General features: G+C 40.8%; 1 protein-coding gene across 2 annotated transcripts in view; it reads right to left on the bottom strand.

Moving 5' to 3' along the window:
* The window catches only part of LOC147437682 (membrane-anchored ubiquitin-fold protein 3-like), a 38815-nt gene extending 34044 nt beyond the window's left edge, over positions 1 to 4771 (bottom strand). Inside the window, exons 1-4 of one of the 2 annotated variants that reach the window (XM_086487181.1) lie at positions 4614 to 4732; positions 4283 to 4340; positions 3266 to 3558; positions 3005 to 3175 (exon numbers count right to left, since the gene is read on the bottom strand). In XM_086487181.1, the coding sequence (XP_086343307.1) occupies positions 3005 to 3175; positions 3266 to 3392 (298 nt within the window). In that variant the 5' untranslated portion in view covers positions 3393 to 3558; positions 4283 to 4340; positions 4614 to 4732. Of the gene's footprint in view, positions 1 to 3004; positions 3176 to 3265; positions 3559 to 4282; positions 4341 to 4613 lie in introns of both variants that reach the window. The other variant, XM_086487180.1, reaches the window with a different exon arrangement.
* Positions 4772 to 10202: the final 5431 nt, after the last annotated feature.

Genomic DNA, 10202 nt, shown 5'->3' on the forward strand with positions numbered 1-10202 from the left:
CACATCTCTCACATCAGGAATCTAGGTCGGTCCGTTTGGGACTGGTCGGGCCAGTTAGCATTGAGTCTGATGAATATGGAAGCCTATGTGTTCCAAATGGAATTTGGGCCACTCGGCAAGTCACTTACAACTTTATAAGTTGGTGGGAACTAAACCTCCCACCAAACCAAAGGAGCAAATTGGACACATGGCAATAGGAGAGCAACCTGCAAGCAAACACACTACCCCAGAAGTTTCTCCCAACTAGGGGCGCCCAAATATGAGAGAGGAGGCTGATTTTCAATTTTCAAATGGATTTTCAAGTTTTGAAGCTTTTAATGAAAAGCTTTCCTTCTCCCTTGTCTCATGTAGCGCAATGATTTGCTCTAGTGCATCTCTCTCCCCTTTGCACATATAGTAATGCCCCACTAGTTGAGCTACTCACATGATCATGTACATATCTGTGGGTTTTATGCGCATTCGCCCATGCAAGAACCTTCTGAACAGAAACCGGATTAGCTAATTGCTAATCCCCCACAAGTACACACTCATGAAAGATTGCGGATTTGGAGAGTTTTCTCGCGTGAAAACTCGTCCAAATCACAGGGACATTGTCCCATTGCGTGCGGGAGCTCCTAAGACATGCGTAGACGTGTTCGCTCCGCTCAAAACGATCCAAAACAGAGAATTACAGCCTGCTGTGTTTTCTGCAGGTTTAGAGTTTCGCACCTAAACTACAAATAAACACTAGGGAAGCCTTGGGGTGGTCATACAGGGGTTTGGGCACCTCTCACTGGCCGATCTCCATATATATAGCTTCACAAGCAGGGGGAAAAGAGTAAAACACATGGACATCTACAATGTGAATCTCAGAATCTTAATAGCTCCAAAAGTAGATGAAAAAGACTAAACCCTATCCACAAAATATTCAAGCAAAAGATATGCAAATAACTGTTCTTATCTTGATTTGGTCACAAGAAATTGAACAACTAGGATACAAAACAACTAAGGCAAACAATAAAGAACTTCTTAGTCACTAAGGTAAGTTCTACAACTCCAAAATTGACATTGTGAGATCCACTTTTCCACACACAAGTACAAGCATCACCTTAATCATGCATGGATTGAGTAACAACTTACTAAATCTCTGCTTTCTTTATCAATGGCCAAAGGAGGAGGTGGAGGTATAGGTTTGGGTACACCCAATAGAGCTAGTTCCCAAGAGCTTATTTTGCAAATCCAACAACTAAGTTTCTTTCACCCAATTGTGGTGAAAGCCTAGCGCTTGCAAAGAGAGAATCAATGTACAAAAACGACCAAGAAAAGTGAATTACAATCAAGTGAGCCACAAAGCTACATAATACAACCCTAGACAATGAAATTGGGACCTCTCACGTGCAAAATCTCCAAAACTTGGCCTTTCTTAAAAGTCTCTTAATGCCAAATAAAAAACCTTCACACAGAAAATGAACAAATTAGTCAACACTTGCCCAAAAGCCCAAAAGTAATAGGGTATCCAGAGTCCCCTAATTCCTATCTTGTAAGCATGGAGTTTGAAGCAACAAGAGCACAAGTTAAAATAATTGTTGCTAGAGCATGCATTCAAAACAACGACACGACCTTTGGCCCCATTTTTATAATATTAAAAAAAAAGTTAAAACTTTTTAAAAAACTAAAGACTACCTTGATCACCAAGGAGGAGTTGTTAACTTCCTCTTGCAAGATCACCACCCAAAAGAAGAATTATCTTCCTAAACAATTGGTTCTTCCAGAACAATTGGTAGCATCTATATTCAGAAGGGCCGTAACAATCCTATCTGAGTTTGGGGGATCTATTTAGCGACATCCCATAAAGACCACACACAACATCTAAGATAAAATATCATTTGAGTGTGATATATATAGTGATTGTACAAATACAATAACATAAATCTACCTGAATAGCAATGTGTGCGAACCTCTTCTTCGATGCATTACTCTCTCTCTGAATCAATAGAAGACAGGATCCACTCACATCTACATTGGCCATGAAGCTAAACAGATAAAACGTTTTGCATGTCTTACAAGGGCAACCTGGAGCGGTTATTATGGCTTCATGATAACATGCCGAAGGTTCTCGTGAATGGCATGTAGACCTCCCCTTTCTTTGTGGGAGGACAGGAGTCAAGGACATCACCATGAGCCAGGCACAAACAAGGCATTGATGCAAGTCACTATTGCTCGGCAAGTTCAAGTAGGATTTATATTCTCTTGATCGAAGAACCTTCCTCAAATTTACTGTATGCTCTCTTCTAGATACTCAATAATCACAGGAATCTCGGACTCAACAAAATACAGTACCACTAAAGATAGAATGAATCTCGAACTCATACAATGTCACCAAGTCGCAACTTGCAAAGAACTCAGAATGCGAGATCTGCATGTCCGTATATATTGATGTCATAATAACAGAACAGCCATGATAAATCTTTGAGCTCTTGCTGAAGGAACCTTCCTTGTGCAGCTTGTAATAAGTTCAGGATCATTAAACTACAGGTAAGTTCAGAGAATTGGTAAAAACTAACTTCTAATCGACCAAATTTGTCCCATGCACAGATAAGAGTAAACCGCGTGTCTATACAAGAGCCTAACGATAGGTATACGCTTCAATTAAAAGGTTTCCAACCTCACTTTCATTGAGTACATCCACCTTGACTGAAACTAAAAACATATGGGATGGAGCTCCAAGGAACCAGCATGAGAAGCAGTGAACTAAGGGTTGCACACTATACAGTATAGCACGAACGCCCAAACAACACAAAACCTGAAGATGCCTTAATCCCACAAATCTATGTATGTACCAACAATGTTGAATGGCCACAACCTTACTAGAAGCTCAAATAACTAGAGTACAGAGCAGTAGGTAGACAACAAAGGCCTGTACAGATACCTTAATCACATTAAAACTTGCACCAAAAGGTTTCTTTAAAATCAGAAGAAAGATACAACTCTTCGTCAATAACAAACAATGAGTGAAAGCATATACCAAGACCCTTCTCAGGAGCAGGTGGTCGCACAACCACATGCATTGTAACGACCGTGCCAGGGATCTCACCCACAGGTACTCGAGATTCCGCAAGGGTCTTATTATTTTCCAAGATCTTTCCAGCATTGATCAGTTTCAGATCATTGACTGTCTTAGGATTGTGCTCCTTGTCTACAACACACAGGGAAAGTACAACTAAGATGCAAATTTACAAAAGGTTTATTAAAATTAAAAGAAATCGGCACGCTTAGTCCATCATACCCTTAGGCCACTGTGAAAGGATACTCTCTTTCAAACTGGCAACAGTTGCAGTAAGTGCGTACTTGTTAGGACCGATATCCGTGCCATCATACAATCTGAATTTCAGCTCCAAGAGCTCTGTAGCCATCCTTACACTGATGTGAGGCACACAAAAGCCTCAGTAACTATGATCTGCTACAATATTCTTTTGGCGGTACCTATAAGCCTTCTAAAATCTTCGCATCCCAGACTCCAATCAAAACTTGAGCAAAGTGAGCTTCCTAGCTTTGATCAATCTGATTAATTAATTAATCCTGCCAAAATAATGTGAACATTCACAAATGATCTGTTTCTGGAGAAAGGCAAAGCACCTAGGTGAGTATGACACACAAATGCTCAACAAGTATACTATGGAGAACTGAGACCCCATACCAAATGATAAAGATTGGGTATTTGTCAGCACAGAGTTATAAAACTGGGAGAAATGATGTGTGAGTGAGAGATAAGTGACAGAACAAAACAAACCCTTCTTGCTCCATTCTTTTACCATCATTGAGCTAGAAAAATACTCAGACTAATAAACAATCAAGGCTGTCCAATCACCTTCGATGACCTTCCAATGCCTTACATGCAAACTGATTATGATCATCAGCATTACATGCATGCTTCATGCTCGAGTAGAAACAGCAAGTGAAGGTAATACAGAAAGGAAAGGCAAGCTTGCAGGCTGTGAAGTTGTACGACAACAAACTGCAACTTCAAATCCCCACCAACCTCTAGAATGCCAACCCAAACCTGACAAAGCCACACATTTCGATCCGGCTTTTCAGGAGACCTTCTTGGTCCTAGAAGGCAACGTAGCTAAGGGATCTACTTGACCCAAAGCTTTGTCAAAAATCCTTGCTGCTTCTCTGAAAGAGATAAAGGCAGCCTACGTCCATGCAAGACATCCATGATCAATACATAAGCCCAGGGGTTATGCTAAGAAACTGGAAAACCGTGTTCCTTCATGAAGAAGACGAATGCAATGGCACTTACCTTCTATGAAAGCTTTGATGAGGCTTCTACACATTTCCTCGAAAATTGCATGTAAACTCTACATGGTCATCCATTACAGAATCAGATCGGAGAATCCTGCTATGCCGATGCTATAATACAAATGGATGATTAGGGTTTCAATTTAAAAGAAAACATGAGCAGGCTTCATTTGATCATGGACGACGAGAAGAGATCGACTCCTAAAGAGAGTGAAGTGTGAAGTATGAAGGCTACGATCGCAGTAACAAGCAAAGAGAGTGTCGAGAAGATATCCAAGCTTTCGAAGACGCAAATGAGTGCAAAGGAGGGGGAAACGAGGCAAAGATCAAACCTTTATGAGGAAGAAGGAAGGACGCCATGGAAGCTTGAGGCAGGCGAAGATGTCACAGGCAGGAAGGCGCTGCTTGACCCCATCCTCCTCCTTGGGACGGCGAACCATCGGGGTCAAAAAAAAAAATGAAGGCGAAAAGAAGCCTTTCAACGAACACAACACCATCCTAAAACAATACTTATTCGTTCTTTATGAACGCGATCTCAAGCATGGTGAGCAAGGTTGCTCTCATAGACATTTTGATTTTGGTTTGATAAAACTTTGATTCTACCCCTTGCCCTTCTCCTCGATGCAATCATGCATATTCAATGTTTGCCCCTACCGTGTTCCCCGGTGCCAATGTTCCAAGGTTGGTTATGGGGTAGGTATCAGTGTTAGCCACCGCAATGAGCTTTCAGAGATAGTATGGTGAGATCTGACAAGAGCATTGAACTACAACAACCAAAAACCTCGACGAGGAAAAGGAGGATTTGAAGAAGCAGGGAATGTTAAAAACAAAGAGAGAAGAAAAGTAAGAAGGATAAAGGATGTGTCAACGCATACCATATCGATGTGAAGGGAGCGTTAGAGAGGTGTGCACTAATTAGAATAAGAGATCTGAGAAGAGCGTTGGACTACAACCAAAAACCTCGACAAGAGAAAGGAGGATTTGAAGAAGTGGGGAATGTTAAAAACAAAGAGAGAAGAAAAGTAAGAAAATGAAGCATGTGTCAATGCATACTATATTGATGTGAAGAGGGAGTTAGAGAGAGGTGTAAGCTAATTAGACTAAGATACTAAATAATCAAAAATTATGTTGGTAGAGAAGTGATGTTTACAAGTTCACACAGCAAAGAGGAGGGGGGGGGGGGGGGGTTTGTTTAAACTACTTCTTAACTCTTTTGAGTTTATGAGATAGTATTAGTGACAATCACAATGAGTTGTAATAGAGAGTATGGTGAGTATTGTGAGATTTGACAGGGCAAAGGCCATTGAGTGAAGGATGTTGGATTGCAATCAAAAAGTTGAAAGAGGGAAAGGAGGACTTGAAGAAAAGGGGGGGAATAAAAAGAAGAAAGAGAGGGGAAATGGATGGAGGAGGATTTACAAACAAATACTACAACAAGGGATAAGGCATGCACAAATATGTAGAATTAAACACTACTTTTATTAAAAGGTATGTTGATGGAGAATAAGGATCGACAAGGTGAGACATCAAAGAAAAATGGACAAAACAGCATCGGGGTCACATTGTAAGCCAATTCTTCATTCGCTTGAGGTTATAAGGTACGTATTAGTGGTAGTGGAGTTGTTATGATGACACATTAATGGAGGCTAGATTACATTCAAAAATCTCAAAGGGGGAAAGCAAGACGTGAAAAAGGGGGTTTCGTTGAAAAGAAAGAGATAAGAAACAAGTATAAAAAGGATTTACACAATGAAACACCAATGGAGAGGGAGGCATGAAGAGAGGGGAGAGAGAGACATGTAAGTTGTTTATAAAAATCGAGGAAAAAGGATGTTGTTGGAGAAAAGGAAGCACCTTGATTTTCCAAACACAAATAAAGTTACATGGGTTTTAAATCAGCATGAAATCATTTTTGTTTGCATAACTTGATTCTATCGAATGGTTGTTAGTCATTAAAGAAGCATTAAAGTGTTGTGTAGTGAAACAAACATGATGTTTCCAATCATGTGCATTTGCTTGAACAATGATAAAACTCTTTTACAACCTCATGAAGACTCTTGAGTGCATATTTTTTGAGGTGGTTATTTTAAATTGTTGTATAATAGAGAAATAATGATTGATATTACGTAATTGGAAATTGAATAGTGAATGTTCTTGTGGGAGCAATAACGGTAGTAAATTTTGTAATTGTCGCCCTTATCTTCAAGTTGAACTACCAATTCAATGATTAAAATGTCATCAACTCAATCTCAAACTAGGATGCACCTTTTGCCACAAAAAACAAAGAAAATAGTGGCTTGCAAGAAGCTCCTATTGCAACAAAAATCCATGCTCCATTTGATGGCATACACTAGATTTTGATTTCCAAGCAATGGGTGGGTTGAGGATGTACACAATTTACAATATAAAGAGGCACAAAGTTCTAATGCAACACTCAATTCTCTCTTGGATTTTATTGTAACCATAATCACTAGTAACATTAATGTGCAAAGTACATACGTTCAATTGCTCTCCAATTGCGATTCATGTTCTTTGGATGCTTCTGACCAATGACTTGTCCATTCTACCACATCTTGACTCAAAGCTTGTGTAACATTTAATGGCCTAGTAACTTGTGTGTAGCGAAAAATGGCATGAACATAGTGAGCATTTCATTAGAATAGATTCCTAATGAGAATAACAAGAGTGCTTGGGTGGAGAGAGCAACAAAAAGCATAACACCTAGTTAGATAGCATGAACAATACTTCGAAAGAGAGAGAAATTAAGCTATTGACAACAGTTGAAGGCCAGATTTACATGGAGCCGGTCCCCCCTCCAAAAGGCTTTGTATTATAGGTTTCAGCTCCCATCAAGAGAGACATTTTACAATACAATTCTTTGTGTTCCTTCAATACTAGCTAGTGCAATGAAGATGGAAGCTTCAAGCAACTAAGCAAAACACTTATAAAAAACAACATCAATTCCCTCGCGGTCTCAGATCCATGACCTCACACACCTTCGAAGATGGTCACAGCTAGCGGGGTATGAGAGTAGATTGAGAGGAAGAAGGAGTAGTCTTACGAGAAAGATGTACATCTCCTTACATAGCATTGCTTAGTAATTAGCATGGTAGAGGAGATGAGCATGCATTGAAATTTGGCTCTTGGTTGGATTTGCATCACAAAGCCAAGAGTTGTTGGTGTAGGCCTCCCTTCTCACAAGCTTGGAGTAGGTGATAAGGTTTCCATTAAAGCTTGAGAAGGAGAGAGAGAGTCTTCTTGCTTCACACATGAGCATCCCTTTGAAAATTCAGCCCCCTCTCTCTCTCTCTTGGTCGACCCCTCTTGCTATTTGCTCGTGCTATTTGCTCATGCTACCACCCCATTGGACCTCTCCAGGCTTAGCCAATAGGATTTAAGGAGCACAAGTGATAGCCTTCTGACATGTGTCCCCCTTTCCCCTTACGTGAGAGCTTTAGGTAATTATTTACTGCAATTAAACTCTCATTGGACCCCTTTGTCTCTTGGCCAATAGGAATCATGCAAGCCATTGGGCTGCTGAATGTTCATTGGACCCCTTGTGAGACTGTCCGATAGTCTTCTAGAGAGCTTAATTCTTATTGGTTGTTTTATTAAGTGTTTTTAAATTAATTAAACTAGATTTACTCTAGCCTAATTCTCATGGGTCCAGCTCCATGGCCATCCAATAGGATTTGAGTACACCTTGTGGGCATCTGGGCTAGGGAGCTGACATGCGTCCCTCATTCCCTTTGTGTAAATGAGGCTTGTGAGTATGTGTGTGTGTGTGTGTTTCTCTCTCATCCCCTACTTCCAGGACTCGCCCCCCCCTATGTAGGAACTATAAAGACTTTTTGAACACACACAAAGCATCCGATTTACCTAGTGTTTGACCTTTGGACATAACCTTTGAATTTTGGAACCTTAGCATTTTGGAAGTCTTAATGGGCTGAACCTTAGGGTCTTTAAAGCCCATTGTTGCACATTGCTCTTTTGCATATGGCCCCCCCTTTGGATCCCTATTTTCCCTCCTTTGGATCTCTATTGTGGCCGGTTTGCCAGCTTAACCAATATTCTAGCTTTTTCTCCCCTGGCACTTCCCCATATTCAATGATCAGTTTAACATGAGAAAATCATTTAGGATAATTAGATATTAGTTATTCTGACATTACCTCTCTCTTGAAATCATAGTTGTCCTCGGCTATGGGGTAGAGAAGATAAAGCTTATTCATTAGTCCTTTTTCTAGCGGGTACAGGATCCCTATGTTACCCTACGACATCGTTCCAGAATGGATGACTAGTCCATTTGGCACTCGAGAGCCTAAGCTGCACCAAGCATGTCTGCACATTAGTCCTATCAATCTTCCATAGTAGAGTGACAAGCTCTACTTGGTGTTTGGGAGACGTCGTCTCCGCAAACTTGATTCTAAGCATGCATACTACTTCACATTTGTCATAATAATCAATATCTAATTCTCCTAAATGATTTTCTCATATTAAACTGATCATTTAATGTGGGGAAGGCCAGGGGAGAAAAAGCTAGAATATTGGTTAAGCTAGCAGACCGGCCACAGTAGGGATCCAAAGGAGGGAAAATAGGGATCCAAAGGGGGGGGCATCTGCAAAAGAGCCATGTGCAACAATGGGCTAAAAAGACCCTAAGGTTCAGCCCATTAAAACTTCCAAAATGCTAAGGTTCCAAAATTCAAAGGTTGTGTCCAAAGGTCAACCCTAGGGAAAATTGGATGCTTTGTGTGTGCCCTAAAAGTCTTTACACATCCCTACATGGGAGGGGGCGAGCCCTAAAGGTAGGGGATGAGAGAGAAAGCCACACACACACACACACAGGCTCCCTTTACACAAAGGGAATGAGGGACACATGTCAGCTCCCTAGTCCAGATGCCCACAAGGTGTGCCCAAATTCCTATTGGAAGACCCTTGAAGTGGACCAATGAGAATTAAGCTAGAGTAAATGTAGTTTAATTAATTTAAAAACATTCAATAAAAGAAACCAATGAGAATTAAGTCTCCTAGAAGACTATTGGGCAGTCTCCCAAAGGGTCCAATGAGCATTCAGAAGCCCCATGGCTTGCCTGATTTCTATTGGCCAGGAGGCAAAGGGGTCCAATGAGAGTTTAGTTTAATTATTTAATTACCTAAATCTCTCACAAAAGGGGAAAGGGGGACACATGTCAGAAGGCTATCACTTATGCTGCTTAATACCCATTGGCTTGACTTGGGGAGGTCCAATGAAGCAAAAGTCATACCAAATTAGCAACAAGGGCTCGCCCAAGAGAGAGAGGGGGCTGATTTTTGCTTGGAATTGACACACACACACTCACACTTGACCATGCGTGAAGGAAGAGTACTCTATCTCCTCCCAAGCTTTAATGGAGAGCTCATCACCTACTCCAAGCTTGTGAGATAGAAGCCTACATCAACACTCTCTTGGCATGTGGATGCAAATCCAACCAAGAGCCAAGCTTCAATGCATGCTCATCTCCTCTACCAAGCTAATTACTAAGCTAAGCTATGCTAATATGAGTGATTATGTGAGGAGATGTACATCTTTCTCGTAAGATACTCCTTCTTCCTCTCAATCTACTCTCATACCCTGCTAGCTCTCACCATCTTCGAAGGTGTGTGAGGTCTTGGGTCTGAGAATGGGGATAATTCAAGTTGTGTTTGATTAAGTGTTTTGCTTGGTGCATGAATCTTCCATCTTCATTGCACTAGCTAGTCTCGAAGGAACACAAAGAATTGTATTGTACAATGTCTCTCTTGATGGGAGAAACCATAATACAAAGCCTTTTGGAGGGGGGACCGGCTCCATGCAAATCCGGTCCTCAACTGTTGTCAATACCTTAATTTCTCTCTCTTTTGAAAGTATTGTCGATGCTATCTAACTAGGTGTTATGCTTTTT

The sequence above is a fragment of the Adiantum capillus-veneris genome, chromosome 17 (genome assembly GCF_014529385.1).
Source record: "Adiantum capillus-veneris isolate H3 chromosome 17, ASM1452938v2, whole genome shotgun sequence".
Lineage (NCBI taxonomy): Eukaryota > Viridiplantae > Streptophyta > Polypodiopsida > Polypodiales > Pteridaceae > Adiantum > Adiantum capillus-veneris.